The sequence below is a fragment of the Amyelois transitella genome, chromosome 19 (assembly GCF_032362555.1).
Source record: "Amyelois transitella isolate CPQ chromosome 19, ilAmyTran1.1, whole genome shotgun sequence".
Taxonomy (NCBI): Eukaryota; Metazoa; Arthropoda; class Insecta; order Lepidoptera; family Pyralidae; genus Amyelois; species Amyelois transitella.
The window spans coordinates 8,112,890-8,136,879 of NC_083522.1; the positions used below are offsets into that span (position 1 = coordinate 8,112,890).

The 23,990-nt window shown below is 37.5% G+C and overlaps 1 protein-coding gene across 1 annotated transcript in view; it reads left to right on the forward strand.

Moving 5' to 3' along the window:
• Positions 1–23,990, forward strand: part of LOC106132510 (sodium/potassium/calcium exchanger Nckx30C) — a 60,893-nt gene that overhangs the window by 27,467 nt on the left and 9,436 nt on the right. The window contains exons 3-6 of the mRNA XM_060949541.1: positions 11,125–11,284; positions 19,398–19,594; positions 22,759–22,897; positions 23,127–23,379. Of these exons, the coding sequence (XP_060805524.1) occupies positions 11,125–11,284; positions 19,398–19,594; positions 22,759–22,897; positions 23,127–23,379 (749 nt within the window). The remainder of the gene's footprint in view (positions 1–11,124; positions 11,285–19,397; positions 19,595–22,758; positions 22,898–23,126; positions 23,380–23,990) is intronic.

The following is a 23,990-nucleotide window of genomic DNA, read 5'->3' on the forward strand; positions in this document are numbered from 1 at the left end:
CTTCTTTCACATCACAACATTCCCTTATCACGCTGTTCCTTATCCTGTCACTCAATTTCACACCCATCATACTCCTTAACGCTCTCATTTCCACTGCATTTATTCTGCTTTCATGCTTCTTTTGCCATACCCAACTTTCACTCCCATACATTAATGTCGGGACCAACACGCCCCTGTGCACAGCCAGTCGAGCCTTTTTGGATAGTTTCTGACTGCTCATAAAGGCATGCAAAGCTCCATTCACCATGTTCCCCGCGTTCACTCTCCTTTCAATATCACTATCATACTTGCCATCTGATGTAAACTTTGATCCTAGATATACAAACTCTTTCACTTGCTCCACTTTTTCTCCTCCAATCAAAATATTACATGCTGTCATTTCTTTCTCCATTTCAAAAACCAGTGTTTTAGTTTTACTTACGTTCACTTTCATTCCTTTCTCTTTTAAAGCTTCATGCATACAGTTTACCATCTCCTGTAACTCCTCCGCTGATGACGCCAGTATAACCTGATCGTCGGCATAGAGCAGACATTTGACGAGTAACTCATTCATCCTTAATCCACTTTTAGACTCTTTCAAATCTGTCAAACAGCTATCCATAAATAGGTTGAACAGCCACGGTGACGCAACACATCCTTGCCTAACGCCTTTCTCAATCTTAAACCACTCAGTGTGCGCTCCGTTTATCCTGACACAAGCACTCGAATCCTCATATAAGGATTTCAGTGCTCGTATTAAGAGACTGCTCACCCCATGCATAGAAAGTGCTGACCACAATTCATTCCTCTCAACTCTGTCATAGGCCTTTTCCAGATCTACGAATGTGCAATAGACTTTTTGACTCTTGGCCAAAAACTTTTCGGCTATGCACCGCAAGGAAAAGACCTGATCAGTACATCCCATTCCCTTTCGAAATCCCGCTTGAGCATCCCATATTTTGTCATCAGTTTCATTCCTGACTCTATTAATCAATACCTTAGCATACAATTTGCCGACGACGCTAAGCAGGCTTATACCACGATATTTTTTGCAGTCCAGCTGTGACCCTTTTCCTTTGTAAAGTGGCACGATAACAACCTTACACCAATCTTTTGGTACTCGGCCGCTTCTCCAACACAAATTGAAAAGGCAGTACAACTGACTAGCTACTACGCCTTTTCCTGCTTTAAGCATCTCGACCGACACTCTATCACACCCAGCAGCCTTTCCCGCTTTCATACTCTTAAGTGCTTCCACAATTTCGAACATTTCAATTTCGCCTTCCATCTCATTCTCTTTTTCTTCGCTATAGCAGAAATCTTTCTTATTTCCTTCCTTTTTTTCAAATAAACTTTCAAAATAGTCCTTCCATATCTTTAGTACACATTCTTCTCCTTTCACAACGCTACCATCCTGGCATCTGATCCTAGTCAGCTCTCTGGTTATAGTATTTCCTCGGGCTGACCTTACGGATTTCCAGAATACTTTCAGATTTGACTGAAAGTCTTCTGATAGCCTTTTATCAAAATCCTCTTTATACTCTTCTTTCTTTCTAATCACAGCTTTCTTAACCAAATCTTTCATTTTCTTATATTCCTTACGTGCTTCATTCACATCTTCATCTATAACCTCTTGCATTCTTAAGTTAGCTTTTGCTGCTAACAAATCCAGCCATGCTTTCTTCTTTAATCGCACAAGTTCTTGCACATATTTACTCATCCACGCATTTTTGTGATTTTTTCCTTTCCTTCTTCTACTTACACCACACACTTCAACAGCTAACTTCACAATTCTTTCTTTAAGTTCCTTCCATCCATCTTCAATATCGCTCATTTCATCTAAATCTTCAAATTCATCCTTCAGTCTATTAATATACTTCTTACCTACATCCATATCTTGCAAATTTTCCACTTTTACTCTTTCCAAAGCGCTGGTTTGCTCCCTTACCCTGTGCCGCCAGCGATTGAAGATACCCCTTATCCGGGATATCACCAGTAAATGGTCCGAGTCAATGCCAGCACCGCGATATGCACGGGTATCCAGCACTTTGTTCTTCAATCTTTCATCTACAATCACAAAGTCTATCATACTTTTTAAAATACCTTCCACTCTTGTGTAGGTGTGGATCTCTTTATGTTGAAACATTGAGTTCGACACAAAAAGATCCCACTCTAGACAAATTTCTAATACACTTCTTCCATTATCATTCACCTTTTCGTCACCAAACGCACCAAGCACCTTTTCATATCCATCACGCTTTACACCCACCCATCCATTAAAATCACCTAACATAATAATCTTCTCATTTGGCTTGGTAACTTTCAATACTTCTCTTACACTATTCCAGAACTCCTCGTTTTCGCTTTTTGCTGATGTTGTACCCCTCGAACCCACATCCCAAGGTGCATAAACACCTAGAACGAAGATCCGAGTGATTCCAACTTTCAGCCTAATCCATAGAAGACGAGGGCTGACACACTCATACTCATTCACGCACTCAGCCATTCGTGCAGAAAGAATTAGACCGACCCCTTGACAGCCTCGGCTGGTACTGGAAATTCCAGACCAATACGCCGTGTAAGGGCCGTGCTGCGTCGCGTCGCATCCTTTCCGCTTCGTTTCATTCACGCACAACACATCCAAACGTCTTTCATCCATCATCTGGCATACTTCCTCAATCTTATCCTTCATTCCTCCTCTTACATTCATCGTCGCAAAGCGGCTTTCAGCAGACCGCATACCGCTCCCGCCGGGAACGAGACGTGATGGGGTGCGGACACCATCGCCGCCATTTATATGCTTTTTAAGGTTCATAATGCGATTCCCACGAGACGCTAGGGAAAAATTTTGTCCGCCCCAGCAGAGCCCCGCATGCCAGGGTAAGGCTAGCCATTACCTGGGGGTCGCCCAACCCCATGGCGGAAGTGGCACGCTCGAGACTAGGCTCGCCCCTAGCCATGCATCCATCGGCGCGGCAGACCTTAGATTGGCAGGGATTTACATTAAAGAGGAATCCCAAGTCTATCCCTTAGTCGGCTCTTACGACATCCGTGGGAAAGAGATGGAGTGGTCCTATTCTTTTGTAATGGTGCCGGGAACCACACGGCACCTGAAATAAGCAAATGAAATATTTGAACATAAAACCCGGATATCTCACACAAACTTAATCCCAGACGGAACTTAGTTAAATAAGGAATCCCACAAGGCGTTCCAATTAATTGTTACGTAGCTGGCAACACTGGATATCTACGGAGTTAAGTAAGCCTCTTTATTAACTCGTAAACTGAAACTAAGGAAATGTATTGAGAAAATACTACTACCCAATGTTAGTCCGTGAGATTTTTGGAGTGTGATCTCCTAAACGGATTCTTTAATATTATTATTACTTTCGTCCGATCTGAACCATTCTGAAGTGTTTTCTATTCCGTTCTGTCCCCCCGTTTGATAGGGACGAGGGATCAGAATGGAATGTAAAAATAATTAAAATAAAACGGATCTCCAGGATTTCAGATTGTGGGGATCAGATCGGAGTAACTTGATTTTTATGGAATTCTTTTTTTTTTGTTGGACATATTACACAGATCGAGTTAGCCTCGAAGTAAGTTCGAGACTTGTGTTACGGGATACTAACTCAACGATACTATATTTTATAATAAACACTTATATAGATAAACATCCAAGACCAATCAGAAAAAGTTTTTTTCTCTTCATGCCCTGGCCGGTATTCGAACCCGGGATACAAGGTATCACTTATTGACGTCACATAACTTATCTAATTATCTTATACTACCGCTTCCAAAGCGAATGTGTAGAAGAAGCGGCGGGACGAACTACACTGCAGCATTTTCACCGGACGTCAATTTACAAATTCTCATCAATATAAATCACATTTAAAAAAAATCCTATAGGCCCAAATAGAATTCCTTATACATTCTAGGGGTGCACTAAAATAGGATATTCTGAAATTCCCGCGGGAACAGAAGTTCAAGAGTTTTTCGTTTTACGCATGCTTTCTAGTATATGATAGATTTATACATCTATCTTATGTAACTCTAAATAAATATATACGGGACAAATTACACAGATTAAGTATGCTTCGAAGTAAGTACGAGACTTGTGTTACGAGATACTAACTCAACGATACTATATTTTATAAAAAATACTATCTATTATATAAAAATCTGTCACTATTTGAATCTCAGTTCCATCATAAGCCATATAGCTGAATGTGCACTTTCAGGCTCTGTCTATCCCTTAGGTCCCAGTTAGGGATAAAGACGTGATTGTCCGTATATATGAATATAAGAATACAATTTAAGAGCATTGCAATTGCAATGTAGGAAGCTTAGAGTTTCAGAACAGATTTCACCAGAATTATGCGGAATAGAGCCGCGAGTTACATCACTAACTAACTAACCAGACTGTAAATAATAGCTCACACGACGAACTTCGTAACTAGATCCCGAAGGAGTCTGCAGTTTAACCTAGGCGGCCGCTTTATGAACGACTGTTTTTTAAACTTACTTAGTTACTGGTGTAAAATGTGTATGGTATGCGAAATGTTTTATTTTTCGTGATCAGTATGTAATGGACGCTTTAGATAAATGGTTTTTTTTTCAACGATTGGCGAATAAACGCTTTAAATTATTACTTCTCGATTTGGATCAAGTCAAGACGAGTCAAGGCGTGGCAACAATATTAAAACTAAATTCATTCATTCATTCATATAATCACGTCTATATCCCTTGCGGGGTAGCCAGAGCCAGCAGTCTTGAAAGACTGACAGGCCACGATTAGCTGTTAGGCCTCATGATAGAATTGAGATTCAAATAAAGACAGGTTTCTAGCCCATCGCCCAAAATAAGTATCCCAAGTTTATAAGCCCATCCCTTAATCGGCTTTTACGACATCCATGTGAAAGAGATGGAGTATATTAAACATTCTATTTATATTACTAGTATTATATTACTAATGTTATTTATACATATAATGTCATGATTTAGCATAGAAACTTACAATATAACTTTACTTCATGCATCTTTCGACCTACATTTCTAGATAAACGCATGATCTAGGAATGAAAAATGTATACCTAGTGTTTTAGACAATAGTTTTCCCTTTTCAAAGCGGGCGAGCTAACCGTACTATTTGTAAGACTTTAGTTTTATACTTAAGTAGATATTATGTAAACAATATTGTATTTCCTTTTGAAAAAATAGGTTTGGAATAATGATGCTTATGTTTAGAGTTAGCATAAGAATCATAGCCGCACAAGGGTCAAAAGTTATTTTTTTTTTTTGTGTTTTATATAATCAGATCAAAGAATCGTACTGGTCTGCCACCTGAACCAATAATCACAATAATCTTTTTCGAAGAGCTCAAGGTTATAACTTCATCAACTGCTTTTTTTTTTTCGATGCAGAGCTGCAAAACGGGAGAATCTCCCGAACTTTCCAAGGGACCTACATACATACATACATACGGTCACGTCTATATCCCTTGCGGGGTAGACAGAGCCAACAGTCCAGAAAACCGAATGGCCACGTTCAACTATTTGGATTAATGATAAAATTGAGATTCAAATAGTGATAGGTTGCTCGCCAATCGCCTAAAAAAAATCCCAAGTTTGTAAGCCTATCCGTGATTATACGTATGTTTAATGTTTCAAGTACAGACATCAGTCAGTTACAATTTTATTATATGTCATAGAGGTGCAGGTCGTTCTGTTCTGTTCTACTTTATCGTTCTGAAACTAGAAATTGATGTGGCAGGTTCTTTGTGTGGCACAAAACTGAAATTTAAAAGTTTAATTCTCGAAACGTAAGTTTATCGAATATTATTAAAAGTTATGAATGTATAGTAATAAGGTAATTTATTTAAAAATACGCTGTACTGTTTGTTTTCCGTGTTTGTGAATTAGTAAAGTATACTCTGCCTATCCCTTCGGGTAAGTGACGAGGCGTTTTTAGGTATGTAAAGGTATAGCCACAGGGTATATACTCACTCAACTATATAATATATGTGTAACTATAGAAGAATTTTTCCCAGGTCTAATGTTCACGTCTAATCTTTGCCTGAAATTGAGAACTTAAAATTCAATTCAATTTAAATTTTTAAAGTTTTCAATTTGCTCGACAATCGTGCGGCGAGTTTTGCAATTTGCTGAATTTGCATCCGTGTACTGTTTGGGCGGAATTTTATTAAGTTATTTCAGGAATCTTCTTTTAAGTTTCCTCTACCATTATTCCGTATAGTTTACATACATACGGTCACGTCTATATCCCTTGCGAGGTAGACAGAGCCGACAGTCCTGAAAAGACCGAATGGCCACGTTCAGTTATTTGGCTTAATGATGGAATTGAGTTTCAAATAGTGACAGGTTGCTAGCCCATCGCCTAAAGAAGAATCCAAAGTTTGTAAGCCTAGCAAAAACGAATAAAAGACGTGACATGATAATTACGTGGCGAAAGTCGATCAGCTGATCGTGATGACTGTCAAATCAATGGCGTCTCTTTACCCGTTGATATTATTTTCCTGAAAATGTAACACTCTCTTTTTCACCTCAGGGGTTAAAAATAATACACCAAAAAACAAACGACCACATAATAATTTCCCGGTGAAATCGCCCGAAAAGCAATCATTCGGAGTGGGCAGTTTTTCAATATTTTCCCCCCGTTCCGTTATTGCTTACAAATTGTTTTACGATCTGATATTGTTCGACGTTTATTCACGAAAGGGTATAAATTAAGTAAAATTACGTACATACATATAATCACGTCTATATCCCTTGCGGGGTAGAGAGAGCCTATAGTCTTGTAAAGACTGATAGACCACGTTCAGCTATTTGGCTTTAAGAGAGGATTGAGATTCAAATAGTGACAGGTTGCTAGCCCATCGCCTAAAAGAAGAATCCCAAGTTTATAAGCCTACCCCATAGACGCCTTTTACGACATCCATGGGAAAGAGATGGAGTGGTCCTATTCTTTTTTGTATTGGTGCCGGGAACCACACGGCACAATTAAAATTATATATTTTTTTTAATATTTAACCATGTTTATAAAAGGAAAGTTGTGTATTCAATGTTTCAAATATTCGCGATTATCAAGGACTAGAGGCCGCCCGCGACTTCGTCCGCATGGAAACCCTATCAATCCCGCGGGAACTCCGAGATAAAAAGCTTATATATTATTCTGGGTCTTCAGCTACCTACATATCAAATTTCATCATAATCGGTTCAGTAGTTTTTGCGTGAAAGAGTAACAAACATCCATACTGACATACTCACAAACTTTCGCATTTATAATATTAGTAGGATTTATTTGAATTTACGTCAATTACATAGCTGTCATTTGCGTTTTGTTATTCCAAGTCTGATTCTTTTTTGTTTTACCATTGTTTTATAGTGACTGACGTTTCATGTCAAGTCATACGGGAACGCTGTCGAACGGGATAAAAAGTATCCTATGTCCGTCTCCTGGCTCTAAGCTACCTCCCTACCATTTTTCAGCCAAATCTGTTCTGTCGTTCTTGAGTTATAAGTGGTGTAACTAACACGACTTTCTTTTATATATATAGATTATGTATAGGGCGAGTATGTATGTGTGTGTATCAAGGAGAGTGTGGAGGGAAAGGTCGGAGTGGGACGACCTAGACGAACGTATCTCGATCCAATTAAGGACGTCCTGGTAAAGGGTCAGGTCAAGAGTACCCGAAACCGCCGAGCTTGCATGAAGAGAATCATGCATATAATGAAGAGAGTAATACTATCGCCCCCTGTGTATATTGTTTTTTTTTTCGATATACCTTGTAGACTCGAAACCAATACAAACAAAACTAAACACTGCACATTTTGACTGTGAATACTGTCAACATAAATTTATAAAAAAAAAACAAACAGAATGTCTTATAGTTTCCCACGAGCTTAGCGAACGCCGGAACTAGGTCAAAACGGGGCTTGAGAAAAATCGGTGTAATTTATAGTCTTGTAATCGAATGGCTTAACGGCCAATTAGGAAGAAGGAGAGACCCAAAAATGGGATTAGAGGTTTTGAATTACATGAAAAGAATGGTAATTGTCTATATTACATACATACATATGGTCACGTCTATATCCCTTGCGGGGTAGACAGAGCCAACAGTCTTGAAAAGACTGAATGGCCACGTTCAGGTATTTGGCTTAATGATAGAATTGAGATTCAAATAGTGACAGGTTGCTAGCCTATCGCCTAAAAAAAAAGAATCCCGAGTTTGTAAGCCTATCCCTTAGTCGACTTTTACGACATCCATGGGAAAGAGATGTAGTGGTCCTATTCTATTTTCATTGGTGCCGGGAACCACACGGCACTTTTGTCTTTGTTCTATTTACAATTGTCTATATTCTAAAAGAAAATGTTCTTATTATGTATGGCCTGGGTCTTAGAATACATCCATATATAGAGCAAATCCGGAAGGCGGGCCCCGGGTCTCGAAAGACTACTGTGAAGGATGCAACCTGAACACGCAGAAAAAGAGAGAGAGAGACATATTGTGTCTACCACCTTTATCTATTTTGCTGTCCAATACACTATTAGTTTAATTTATTAAATGTTAAAAATCATTTATTTGACATTTTTTTTTAAGTATTAAATACTACCCGCAGGTTCGCCCGCGTGTATTTAGCGCAATCTACTTACAAAAAAGCGATGAAATTATCATCACTTACAAAAGAATACAGGTTTTTCGCAAATCCCATAGGAACTATAGTTCCCGGGATGAAAGGAAACCTGTGTCATTCTCCTGACTCTTAATAATATGTACGTGCTATTTCAAGAAGTTTAATTCATTAAATAACCCGTAAATAGTTTACAAACAAACAAATAAACTCCTTTTGCATTAATAATATTAGTTGGGATGGAATTTGATACGGAAACGATTAAAACTTTCAGGGAACATCAGTTCTCTTTTTTCCTAATAATTCCCAAGTGAATAAAGCCAGGATAAAAGTAAAGTCAAAAAGAAAAAGACATTTCTTTACCACAAATAATGACATAATAGTCAAAAGATAGGGTGTTTAAGATTCGCCGCTGAAGGGTGCTATAAATTGTTTTAATATCTGGATATCTTTGATAAATTCGCTTGGGCGTACTTTGTAAGGAAAAGTGGAGCAATTTCGTGTCACGAACACAGACATATATATAGATAGACCTCATAAGTGTACATATACTATCTAAATATATATCGAGTACCAAATAGCGTAGTTGTAAAATAAGGCGTCTAGAAGACCCCGTTTCGTAAATATTTAATTCGATATTGAACAAAGTTTTTTAAATTCGTTTATCTTATTATTTGTCACAAAAAACAGTCAACAATATCCCGCTTCCTTTGAGAAGGGGTAGGCAGAGACTTTAGTTTTCCTATTGTCATGATCCTTTCACATGTTTCTTCTACTTCGTCCACATTCATAAATTTTTTTTATGCAAATTTAAAAGTGTCGGTTTTAATCTCGTTTGTTCGCTTAAGGATACATTTGCTTCACGGCAGAATTACAATCTTGTTCAATGATCATTCACAAATGATTTTCGCTTTAAATTTTGCTATTTCAATCATGTGACACGTAGGCAAGTCGCGACCTAACCCTAGCAAAAACATTCTGTCAAAATAAGTAATTTCATTCCTTATATCGCTGTGTTGCCTTTACCGTTACCAGAAAAACTTTGGCAGGCTCATTGTGAATTGAAATGTCAAAAAGTAAAATCAGTTTTGACTTTAGCTGCAACAGTAACGGGGTTAAAAGTAAGAAATATTTAACCTAAAAATTAAGTTTCTTAATAGTTATTTATGATGCAACTAACACTTAATTTTCATACAGAGTTGACTTGCGGTATCTAGCTTCATCCATGTCTGTGACAGGAATATGCGGTAGGATAATACTCGTGTTTCTAAACGCATGAAAAACCGTTTGTCTTCATTCTTATCGCTAGATGGCGTCGTTAGTTTAAGTACCTTTAGCAGGCATATACCTAAACGTAAAAGTATGAAGAAGGGAAACACTATTGATTAAATCGGGAGGTCTTATCTGTACTTATATCTTAGGTTTAACTGTGAAGAGTTAGCAAACACACAGACTAAGTTTTGCATTTATAATATAAAATAGTTAGGATAATTAGTTAACAAAACAAATAAAACCTAAGCTAAGCTAAACCAAAACAGTCTGAGAATAATTAATATGAACAAATCAGGCGAAACTACGCCAATAGGGGCACTCGTCCCGGCTGTAACGCGTAATGGCCGCGATTTGTATGGTCGTTCTGCAAATGGTTGGTACATTTCTGATTCGCTCAGCCAATTTGACTGTGAAATTATTTGATAGAAATCAAATCAAAGGTAAAATTTAATGAATAAATGAATGCACATATAAAACCACGCCTGGCCTCTTTCTCAGACCTTTTCGGGAAAGGGAATTCATAAATAAACCAAAATGTAATGGTGATAACTGAAAATCAGCGTTTTTGTACAACTTCAATGCAAAAAGATCGCCGAGTTATGACCATTTGGACTTGCTACAGCACATTGTTATATTTGTTGTGTGTCTGAAGCACTGGCGAATAAACGTTTCATTTATCTATCTATATATCAAAATCATGTGGGGTTAAGATTTCTTTGCTATTATTTATAAATACGGCGCTTTAAATCTTGCTTCTTGGCGGTTATTATACACGTTGACAAGGCATAAAATCTGCATCTCGCTTCTAACTCTCAACACTAATAATCTTCTCTCTCACTCTTTCTCTTAGGTTAACGTCAGTTATAGAAAAAGAGATAGTAAGACAAATGGCTTGTCAACGTTCAAAAATCTGTGTGTTTTATCTAAAGCCGGCTACACACCGAACCAGCGGTTGCACGTAAGTTCTGTGGCTCTCAAAAAATTTCCAACGAAAGTTAACGCCACCCACTGCGGTCCTCAAACTATAAGGTATTTTTATTTAAAATTTACTTACTTAGGTACTTTTATTGTAAAAATGTAATGACTGTTTGTGCCAAAATAAACTAAAAAAAAAATAAGGTAGCTTACCGATAATGTCCTACCTTAAGCTTAAGGACCGCAGCCCAATCATCTGCCTTCATTGGCCCAGTAAACCCAGCTCAACACTTCTCCTCTTCCACAGCACGGCAACGCGACGACGTCATCAGAGACGTCCGTGGGGACTAACACGGCGGCTGCTCCTACCCCTGGGTCCAGTAAAGCGCCTCCCGCGGCCAAGTTCCGCCATGGTCTGCTGCAACTCATGATTCACACCATCGACCCGATGCACGACGGTGAGTTAGGTACGCACCGCGCTTCGCTTTACACATTCACTCTTGCTGGCTTGGAGTTTGGACGAGGTGTTGGTTGAGATACATACATACATACATAAAATCACGCCTAAAATACATAAAATTTGGTACATACATATGATCACGTCTTTATCCCTTACGGGGTAGACAGAGCCAACACTCTTGAAAAGTATTGATAGGCCACGTTCAGCTGTTTGGCTTAATGATAGAATTGAGATTCAAATAGTGACGGGTTGCTAGCCCATCGCCTAAAAGAAGAATCCCAAGTTTATAAGCCTATCCCTTAGTCGCCTTTTACGACATCCATGGGAACGAGATGGAGTGGTCCTATTCTTTTTTTTAGTGGTGCCGGGAACCACACGGCACCATATGTAATTTTGGTTGAGATAAAATTTGGTTGGGATATTTATTAATAAAGAGGCTCTATGCTGAAGATCTTACATACAGACGTAACTGCTGTACTGTCAGCTACTAAGAGTTTTGCTTCATTTATTCATAAGGAAAGGTAGTGGTATGTTAATGTTGGGTGGAGTTGAGTATCGACAGTCAGAAAATGGCTACATGTTGTTATGATACAACACTTAACTTTAAGGTTTAAAGGTACCCAGTATAAATGTACCAACAACTCGTTCATCTGACTCCAAGGCAGATTAGCCAAGTCTCACTCGTTAAGCCAAATATGTCAAACACGCTATTCGTAAAGCACGGACGCGCTGACTAAGACGCAGAGTTGTCACGTTATAGTATAACGTTCTGACAAAATGCTACCAAATGGCACGCCATTGCAAGACTGACCAAATGCGACTTAACGACGTGACTTGACCTGAGTCACCTTATCCCAAGCTCCTCTCCAAGAGATGAGGATGTGACCGGGATTAGTGCTAGGAGGGGAAATGGGTTCAGCAGTGCCGTGTGGGTTTCTAGCACTACAAAAAAGGGGGCCACTCTTGCCTTTTCCATGAATGGTGTTAAAGGCGACTAGTGCAGCTTTTAACATGATCCAATATGGGTTAGGTACCCCTGCATAGGTTACGGAGATCAGAAGGGAGATACTTTGGGTCCTGACTTATCCAATCCTCGATCATGGTCAAAAGGCACATCACAGGCTTCTATCCAGAGTGGTGAGGATATAACAGGGACTAAAGCCAGGAGGTAGAAGAGAGCGAGTCGTCAGTCGCTTTGGTCAGTCGTCACTCCAGGATGTCACGCCAACATGCGTCATAGCATTTAATTGGCACGCCAAGTACGCAGGTACAGCTTGACACTTCTAGAGGTTTGGCTCAGGTAAGTCTATGTGCAATACTGCAATTTCATATTGTTCTTTATGTCACTTACAAATTTACTTCAGCCTGTTTAAAGCACTTTTTAACATTTTGTTGTGTTCTTTTCTTGTGAATTTTATGTTTTTACTATTTTAAATTTAATATGTCGTGTGATTATCGGCCCATAAGTAAAGGTCTACTCCATCTCTTTACCTTTCATATTGTAAACGACTAAGGGAATAAGCGAATATATTCAGCGAAAAAAATTGCTGCTTTTCTGTCGTGAGCTTCTCTTGTCATTTCTGTTGGCTCTCTCTACCCCGTAAGGTATAAAGACGTTATAGGTAAACATACGTATGCAAACGTAAAAGCTTGTTATAAAACATAAATAATGTAGAGCCTGACTAAAAGTTTTAGTATAGTTGAAAAAAAAAATGAAACATGAACAAAACAAAGTATTTTTCGGACAATCTGTCCGGTCCTTTCTGCCTGAAGGACAGCCTTCATCTGTTTCTGTCAGTTCATTTCGTGTGTATTGAAAGTTGGTTTTTTCTGTTCTCGACAACATATTTATTTTTTCTTTTTTTTTCACGTTACATGAAATGTAATTTAACAGTATTTACATTAAAAGAAGGTACTGAATTATTATCTTATTTAAAATTAGGAAATTTGAAATTGGATTAAAATTATACTAACTAGCACTCACTTGGATTTAAATTATACTAAAGAACTAGAAAATATATATTTTTTAGTTCTCAACAATATGACAAGAAGAATGAAACCTACGTATTCTTCTTCTTCCTCCTGGCTTCAGTCCCAGTTGCATCCTCACCATGCCGTATGGTTTAGATAATGTAGTCAATGTTCATTCGTCCACGAATCAGATTAAAAAGATCTATATTTGTAAATTGACGTCTGTTAAAAATGTTGCAGTTTAGTTTGTTCCACCGCTTCTTCTACACATGCCCTTTGGCAGCGGTAGTAGATATCATTAGACTTAAGTTATGTTAACGTCAATAAGTGATACCTTGTATGTAAATAATATTTCACATAATTTATTTTGTCATTATATTTTGGTTATTCCTTATACATCCTTCGTGTATTCCAAATTGATTTAAGCAATTTATAATGTTAAGAGAATTATTCTCAACGATTTTTCATGATTCTATTTTTAAAATGCATTTTATTATTAAACTTGCGCGTGCCAAGATTTATGTGTGCAATTACCGGCAGCCACGTCTGCGCAGTGAAGATCCAAGAAGAGCCAGTGTTCCCAGGTATTAGTAATATTAAGTACTAAATTTTTACCATAATGATGTACTTTTTATTACTTTACCCTGTGGACGCTACAGTCATCGCCTGGAAGAAAATCTTTGTTTTATATTTTATTTCGCAAATAGCTTTTACTTCATTCGCAGCTTCGTTCGCGCGACCGAATTTATCGCCACCTACAAAAGGATAAAGGTTTTTCGCAAATTCCACGGGAATTATAGCTTTTACCGGGTTGAATAGAATTGGTTGTCCTTATCCAGACTCTTAATTATATATAAGTACGCTAATTTAAAGAAGATTGATGTAGTAAATAACCCTTGAATAGATAAACAAACCAACAAAAAATTAAGGCAAGCACAAAGAGAAAGACCAAATGGTCAATATAGAAAGAGAAATTGTAATATTATCCATTGTCATTTCTTCCTCCTGGCTTTTAGTCCCGGTCGCATCTTCACCTCTCTGGAGAGGAGCCCTTTGACTTTGGATCCTGCATTGGGTGAGTCAGGTTTTACACGAAGCGACTCACATCTGACCTCCGCAACCTTGGTAGGAAAACCTAACCCGTATTGGATCTAGGGTTAAAGACCACTATGTGGTTCTGGTTTTACAAATTTGTGACCATAATTAGCTTAATTAATAAAGCAAGCACTAAGATGATAGTATGATAATAGATATAGTATGATGATAGATCTGTCATGTAATAAAAATCGCTTCAGTAGATTTAATATTAGAAAACGGTGATAATAGATAGATTATAAACTCTTTATTGTTTATAAACTCGTTATTGAAATAATTACAAAAAAGAAATATGATATAAAACGGTTCCTGATGAAATTAAAAAATACGTTCAATGGATATTCAATCTTCATTGGCAATTTGTAAAATAACTTTCTCTTAGACACACCAAAAAAACATCGCCAAAATCAATGTTTACTCCCAATCCGAGTTAAGGAAAAGCTTCTTATTCCTCAGTCTTAAAGTTAAGGAGGTTATGAGTCATAAATCGATGCAATGGGCTTGAGGTCAAGGCAGGGTCGGTACCACTCTATTCGCACTTTATCGACCAAATAGTTCCGATTCTTGAGAAAACAAGTTTCAACGCGAAGCCTCTTCGTGTTTTAGGCCGGCTGTATACGGATATGTCTGTCAAAGGGGCTCTAACCACAATTCCAACCAAAACTGTCGAATAGGTCTAAACTTGAGAACTTAAAATTTTGCTTTAAAGTCTAAAATGTCTTAATCTATATCCAAGGGGCGAAAATCAAAGCCGGTTTTACGAAAATGAGATTTTTTAAATTTCCTTGAGTATTTCTTAAAACTTTCGTGGGAATGGTAAAAATGAGTTCCAAACAAGAGCTGCCGCAGGTGAAATTAAAGATTGCTCATTTAAAAGTGTCTTGTTCACATGAACGTTTAGGTATTGAGAATTAAAAAAAAATTACAATATATTATGTAATTACGTTTTTAAATACGTCCTGCATCATTTTTGCAGACTCTTCTACCAACTTATTTATAAGGTGGATTCAATAATGTTACAACCTTAGTTCTATGTAGCGCGTGCTAAAAAGTTTTCTATCAGACTTAATTCTGACTTAATTAACTCTATCAGACTTAATTGACTGGTAGATACTTCTAGAATTAAGTCCGCCAATTGTGCTACACATCTGTATTTTGTATAATAAAGTTTAAATAAATAAAAGTTGAAAAATAACTGAAAGAAATCTAGTTAAATCTGCATATGATTTTCAATCCATTTAAAACAAACGTATTGTAAACTTATTGTACTTAATACGGCAATTTGTTTATTATTACAATATTCATCATAATAGCCGATATAAACCTGTCCGCCGTTCCATATTATTTTAAAATTGCGGTTCCTAACAGGGTTCATATTGTATTTACTTATAAGCAGTAACTCAACTGATGTACTTTAGACATGAAATAAAGATTTTGAATGAATTGAATTGTTATACTTGTTTGCGTAAAATTTATACGTTTTTGCCATAACTGTAAAATATTTATTAAATTATTTTAAACCAATGAACCTACGCTTAATTGACAAATAAATTAATGTAACTACCCTATTATGTATCTGATTTTGGTAACTTTAAGGGGTTAAACCATGTGCCCCAAAGCCTCAAAGTATTTGATAAATGATCCTGTCAGTACCCTGTCAACGCTATAAACCTTGTTTAAGAAGTTATATTAGTTTAAGTTAAGATACCCATCAAGGTATCTTAAATTAAACTAACGCATACGGCCTATTAGTTAGTATCACAGTACAGCATAGGGTCAATATTGTTTATTTATAAAGTTATTGTATAAATATACTCTGTGAATATTTCAAGCCGGTACCTGTTGCCATTATAAAAAAAAAACATACGTTTGTTGTATTGTATTTTTCCATATTAAGTCAATGCTCTAAAGATTTTATCTATGTAATATTAATTTTTGAAGCGGCAACAGACATACACCATCTTTGAAAAATTCAACTGTCTTACTATCTCATTACCCGAAACCGCCGAGCTTGCATGAAGAGAGTTATGAATGTGGATGAAGCGAAGGAAGTATGCAGAGATCGTGGCAAGTGGAAAGAGGTAGTCTCTGCCTACCCCTCCGGGAAAGAGGCGTGATTTTATGTATGTATGTATGTCTTACTATCACGGTTTATGAGATACTGCCTGGTTATAGACTACGGCAAACAGACAGACAAACGAACAACGAAGTTCACCCCTTTGCTTTACCCTTAGGGTCTTTCTGATCACGTCATCATTACTGAGGGTCGTGACTCCCCCGCAGAATCATTATCTTTCTGATGATTTCCTTCCATCTATCGCGGTCATTTTCATCTTGGAGGGCCTTAAAAAGGTCAGTTTCCGGGGACGATCGGACCAGGTCAGACCACCTCGTAGAATTGTGACCTCTTGGTCATTTGCCCTCAAGCTTCCGAACGGAACCCTAAAAACGAGTCATGCTAAAGTGGGATTTGAACATGGGTCGGTACGGATGTGGTTGCCAATATGGTGACCTTAACTACTGGACCATTTATCCCGTTAAATATCAATGTGTGACATTTCATTAAATACCTCACGCAGTTTCACAAGTCTAAATACGGCATTTCTATTTAAAGAACACCCACTTCTCTATTTATAGTATTGAATGGACGAATGGATTTGATAATTAATTTATTAAGGACGAATGCGTAAGCCGTAAATGGAAACTAAGGAATATTTTCACTGTCATTTATTGATATTAATACCTAACTAGACTTTTGTCCGTCTTTTGTCTAGGGTTTTACTCCGTTGGACCATAAATAAAAAAGAGCCTTTGTTATTTCTCAAGCTTTGGACAATATGTGAAGTATAATATTGTAGATTTAGAGTTTGAAATTAAAAAATTGAAGTCTCCTTTTTAAGGATTATTATGGAAATGGTAGCTAGCCATATAAATTTTTCAAGTTAAATTCTTATTCTACCTATTCAAATCTAAAATCAGGTCAAAAGACTCCTTACTATACATGCTTTAGAGTCTAATATAATGAAACTGTCACATCTATTTATAACAATTTTTTAAGTGCCGTGTGGTTCCTGGCACCAATAAAAAATAGAATGGGACCACCCTATCTCATTCCCATGGATTTCGTATTAAAGCGACTAAAGGATAGGCTTATAAACTTGTGATTCTTCATTTAGGCGATGGGCTAGCAACCTGTCACTATTTAAATCTCAATTCTATCATCAAGCCAAAAAGCTAAACGTGTCTACCCCGCAAGGGATATAGATGTGACTATGTGAACACTATTTCAAAGACGATATTTTAATGTATATATCGTCTTAGAAATAGTGTTCACAAATGAGAATTTTTTAGAAATATTATTTTATCCAAACGCGTTCCGTTCAAATATGAAGGCAGATAGCGGCGTGCCAAGATATAGTTGGCGTCCATTTTGACGGCAAATGTCAGAATAGGTCGAATTTATTGGCAAGCACCATGTGAGAGATAGTGGAGTTGACCTCCATAAGGCCTTATAAATTATTACTAGCAGCTTCGCCCACATTAAACAGTAATTCCAGTTTCTCACGTTCCCGTGGGAATTTTAATAAAAAAGTGTATGTTCGAACTGAGGCCGTACCTAAATGCGAAGCCACCAAATACCATCAAAATTGATATCAATAAAAGCCAACAAACAAACAGATATATCTACAGATGTAGAATATATATGTAGATTAGCAGACGAAATTCACATTTATAATAAAAAATAATGAGGGATTCACACAAATTTCGCTACTATCCAAAGAAAGTGAAATATCACCGTTGTGGCTACTAAAAACTAATAATTATGTAAGGAAAGCTAGCTAATATAAAAATTGATAAATAGTTACTACTTTACTACTACAATTTTTATATTTTTTTTATTTTTGGTAATTGTTATAATCATCATTAAAAACACTATTGTGACCACTTATTTAAAATTTAAGTCCTTTCAACTGCATGCCACTACAAAGATTGCAATTTCAGCTGGCCAAGTTAAGTCTACCACATCTTAACTTCCCATACATTTCCATTAGCAACTTCACACTCACGCCTTCAAACTCATAACTGGTTCAAATTGTCTGAACATCTGAACAAAATTCATATACAAACTAACAATGGAACGAGATAAAAGCGAGACCTGAATCTAGGACTCATTATAGTAGTTGCAAACAAAAATAGGTCAAACTGCGGCTAGTTCTGTTGAATGCAGGTACCCAAGTCGCGATGTGGAAACTTTGTACGTGTGTACGTGTCTGTCCGCTGATGTGATGGACAGACGCTGTATTTGCATTAAATATATATACGGGACAAATTACACAGATTGAGTTAGCCTCGAAGTAAGTTCGAGACTTGTGTTACGAGATACTAACTCAACGATACTTTATTTTATAATAAATAGGTACCTATATACATAAATAAACATTCAAGACCCAGTCCAATCAGAAACAGTTCTTTTCTCATCATGCCCTGGCAGGGATTCTAACCCGGGACTTCCGGTGTCACACATTGTCTGATATATTTAAAGTTGCACATATTATTTTGAGTTTTACGAGTATTTTTGAACATATAAGTATAGTCGCTTCTTACTGCCCTGCAGAGTATTCGTAACTACCCTTATATAAAATAGTGACACGACAACAACAGAGCTATTATTTATTTATTCCATAGATTTTTGAGAGACTCTTTTGGATAAATTTGATAATAAATACATACATATATCACTCATATAACCCTTTGGGAGAAGACAGAGCCAACAGACTGAAAAGCCACATTCATCTAGATGGCTTAATAAGGAAATTCATATAGTAATATTGGTAACCCATCGCCTTTAAAGAAGTATCCCAAATTGATAAACCTTTCATGAAATTGACTTAAACCGTTTCTTCGTAGTGAAAAAATATTATAATGCGCAGATCTTGCAGAGGTGTGCTTAATTAATTCGCTCACTGGATCTTCTTACATACCCAAGATATCTACATCAATATTTGTTCATAAATCATAAGACACTGTTCACCAGAAAATTGTACATTTCCCAGGTAAAGTGGACGAGAAGGCGACACAGTTGCATGCGATAGCCTCTCTGAAGGTACTTCTCGAAGCCACGAAGCCGAATGCTGGCGGCGCCGGCGCAACGGCCGCGAGGCACTCCGCCGCCGCCACCACGGCCAAGGAGACGCCGCTGGACCTCCCGAATGGAGGCCTAGCAGACGTCCAATTAGATGCTATAGAAGAGGTAAGATTGTTTGAGAAGGACCATATACAGGGTGAATTTTAATTCAACTGCATAAATTTAACTGTTAAGTGTACTCATCTAAAGGATATTTAAATACGTTAAAAGAAAAATATCGGTTCAAATTTCAGAAAGTACGAAAAAAAAATAAAAGATCCTAAATACGTCATATCACCCCGGCAGGCGACGCGTAAGATTCAGAGGTCAATTTACATGTTTAGTTTTAATTTCTTTTTATAGTATTGGTCTTTAATAAAGCGTGTGACGTAGTTTTTGAGGGTTTTTTAAATGTAAAAATGAAGACGTTTAATTTAAATAAAAATAGGCTCAAACGGCTCAGAAGCATGGGTATAGCCTATGTTTAAAAGGATGCAATTGTTTTAAATGACACCCTGTATGTATTTCGAAAACTTTCAGAAGCATTACCTTCAAAAAGATATATGACGCCGCAACTCATACCAAGGTGACTCTGGGCATTTCAAATAGAAGGATAGCAGAAGTCCAGTTATATGCTATAGAACTGGTAAGATGGATTTCGAATCCGTTCAGAAGTAGTATCTTTAAAATGGTTCATGACGTCACAACACAGATCTAGGAGACTCTGAACTACAAAATTTGTTTAATGATACTCTGAGAAATCTTATAAAACTGGTATTATGGGAACCAAATGAGATTATTGATAATCCTTTAAAGATAAACAGCAGAAAAAGTTTATTTTTATCACGACATAACTGGCAATCAAACCTGGGACCTGATTTAGAAGCAGAAACACATCAATATGGTGTACAATAACTATTCTGAAATTTTAAGACACGAAATTGATTAATGCATCAGTTGGTCCCAACTTCCAAAACACTTTCGAGCCAGTTTTTGTTTTATAGAAGATTAATAGTTTCACTGGACATCGGCCAAAAATCTATTAGATATACCTACTCGACTATCCATTGATGTGACCTTACTTTGATAGGAAACCCTTTGTGCAGGGAAGTGGATTAATAGTCAAATTTGAAATATTTTTAGACGGTGGGTATAAAAGATATGTGATATTTAAAGTAAAGTCACAAAGACTCAATGGTAATAAAAGTCAAAATTATAAAAAAAGTCAGGTCGTAACACATTCTTACTACGATCTCCACAATACAAAAAAGAATAGCACCACTCCATCTCTTTCCCATGGATGTCGTAAAAGGCGACTAAGGGATAGGCTTACCAACTTGGGATTCTTTTTTAGGCGATGGGCTAGCAACCTGTCACTAGTTGAATCTCAATTCCATCATTTAGCCAAATAGCTGAACGTGGCCATTTAGTCTTTTCAAGACTGTTAGCTCTGTCTACCCCGCAAGGGATATAGACGTGACCATATGTATGTATGTTTTTATCTCTACAAATAATACCACGTCAGCACCACATCTGTGTCCCGAATTTTCGAGAACGTAGTCCTTTCTCTCTCAGCATGGTCACATGAACGCGAATTGAATTATGCTTTTAATGAACATATGACTCGTCCACTTCTTGCGTATTTGATCTAGGTGCGACGAGTCTTGTCTAGTCCGGATCGACTCTACCGTCTTTTAAGCAAATAGCATTACCTAATGATCGATAAATCGCCAGAAGAGCATGCACAAGATATGAGCTTCAGCCTGATATGATTGATATCGCCAAAACTCTCAAAAGTTATCGATGTAAAAAATATAAGCACTGACTATCTATGCATCTACCTGTGCTGGTAATAATTTATTTTAATGATAATGTGTAAAACTAAAGAAAACAGAATGCTGCAGACAACTCAATAACTAAGTATGATAACTTACGTACGAAAAAACTTCTCCAAAAAATACACGAGAAGAATGTAAAAAGTTCTGATAGCGAACAATCAGGAAACACTTTTCATTCCCAACGGGAACATATCCATAATAAAACATGCAAGGGCGAGGATCCAACCCGGTTACATTTTTCACAGCATCCTGAGTCTCTCGGGAGCTGGCGGGAAAGATCGATAGGACGGACAATCGGTAAATGGTTTTTACATTATATATCAGCTGTGTGGTTTTTCGGAGAAATTGTATACGGAATAATAATAATACATTTGTTTCAAAAATAGTATGGGATTAATTTTTTTCATGTAGAGAGTTGAATGTGGATGAATCTATAGAAATATATAGGAATGGTAGCAAGTGGAAAGAAAGGGAATGGTCTGTGATTTTCTGTATGTATCATTTAACACGGACTCAATATTATAAGCACCAACTGTCTTTTCATATTCGATCATAACAACTTTGCTAAACTAAATTATTTTCATGTCATTTCAAAAGTTAGCAGACACCTATGGCCTAGGCTCTGAAAAAAAAGACGCTCATAAAACATTAATTGAACAGAAAATAGACTAACGGATAATTTTATCCGTAGTGAGACGACAATTCTGTAACATGACAAGAAAACGATTAATCTCACTTCTAGCAACAGCTAGAAGTAATGTGTTGTCGGTACGCCGTTCAGGGTGAAATGTGTTCTTGAACAGTGGTCTGTGGGTTGTTCAAGGATGTTGCATCTTGCAAGTAATGGTTTCACAGTAATATGTATGTTTATAATAAGTTTCTTGGTTTAGTGTTCATATCTATATTTATTTGATCCTCAATCTTTTCAAACTTCTAAGAGTGTAGGAGATCTCTTCAGCGAGATTTCCTAAAATGTTCACGAGAAAAGATTATGATCAATCCAATATGGAATAGGTGTACCTGCAAAGGTTGCGGAGGTCAGATGGGAGTCGTGTAAATATCTGACTCACCCAATCCATGATCCATGGTCAAAGGCATAGCCCAGCATACTCTCCAGGGTGGTGAGGATGAAACCGAGATTAAAACTCAAGAGGTCATAGAAGAAGCATTAGAAAAAAGTACGGTTCCCGGCACCAATACAAAAAAGAATAGGACCACTCCATCTCTTTCCCATGGATGTCGTAAAAGGTGACTAAGGGGTAGGCTTGCAAACTTGGGATTCTTTTTTAGGCGATGGGCTAGCAACCTGTCACTAGTTGAATCTCAAATCTATCGTTATGCCAAATAGCTGAACGTGGCCATTCAGTCTTTTCAAGACAAGGGATGTAGACGTGACCATATGTATGTATGTATGTATGTAGAAAATAACTAATCACAGTGCTTACCTTCCAGATAGGAGACCTGGAGGAGGACACGACTCCGTTGGACATGTCCTGGCCTTCTGGGTTCCGCAAGCGGCTGACGTACCTGTTGGTCGCGCCCATTGTCTTCCCCTTATGGATCACCCTCCCGGACACGCGGACTCCGAGAGGTAATGCTGCGAAATGCCTTACTAATGTTTGGTTGACTGGAAGAAATCCCACTGGGGATAAGTCCGCCATTGTACATATTCTTCTAAATCCAATAACTGTTTTGTAATTTGTTTTATTTATTTTTATGTGCAATAAAGAGTTTACAAACAAACAAACAATGTTATTAGATAAAAAAAAAACTCTTTACTTTTTCATTATATGTATCGATATGTTTTTTTTCTGTTTCAGGGAAGAACCTATTCCCTGTAACATTTATAGGGTCAATAGTGTGGATAGCATTTTTCTCCTACCTAATGGTGTGGTGGGCTAACGTGGCGGGGGCGACGGCGCAGGTCCCTCCAGAGGTGATGGGGCTGACGCTCCTGGCTGCGGGGACTTCGGTCCCGGACCTGATTACATCGGTGATCGTGGCGAGGAAGGGTTTCGGAGACATGGCCGTCTCTAGCTCAGTCGGTAGCAATATCTTTGATGTCACTGTTGGGTAAGTGTTCTTTCTTACATTTTAATTTTTCGTAAAGAATGATACGTGCCGTGTGGTTCCCGGCAGTGCAATTTTGTTCACGGCATCAGTAGAAAAAAGAATGGGACCACTCCATCTCTTTTCCGTGGATATCGTAAAAGGCGACTAAGGGATAGGCTTTTAAACTTGGGTTTCTTCTTGTAGGCGATGGTCTAACAACCTGTCGCTATATGAATCTTAATTGTATAATTAAGCCAAGCAATTGAACGTGGCGTATCAGTCTCCCGCTGTTGGTTTTGTCTACCCAGCAAGGACGTGATTATATGAATGTATATTGATATGTACAGTGGGCTCAGGAGATAGCTGTGCCACCTTGCCTTGATCGGTGTGTGAGAGAACGCCCAGGTATTTTCTGAGTTGTGTGTACAATGCGGCTGGCTAGTGGTCTTTTTCCGTGTACAGTCAGTGGCCCTTTTCCTTAAGTGACGTAAAAATATTTGCGGCTTTAAAAATAAGTCAGACTATCATAGTTGAGTAATGTAAGTGTAATTTTCATAAAGCGTAGCTTTCTAAAATAAAGAGATCACAAAAAAAAAGATCGTATAAAATTTTGGTACGATTTTATATGAATA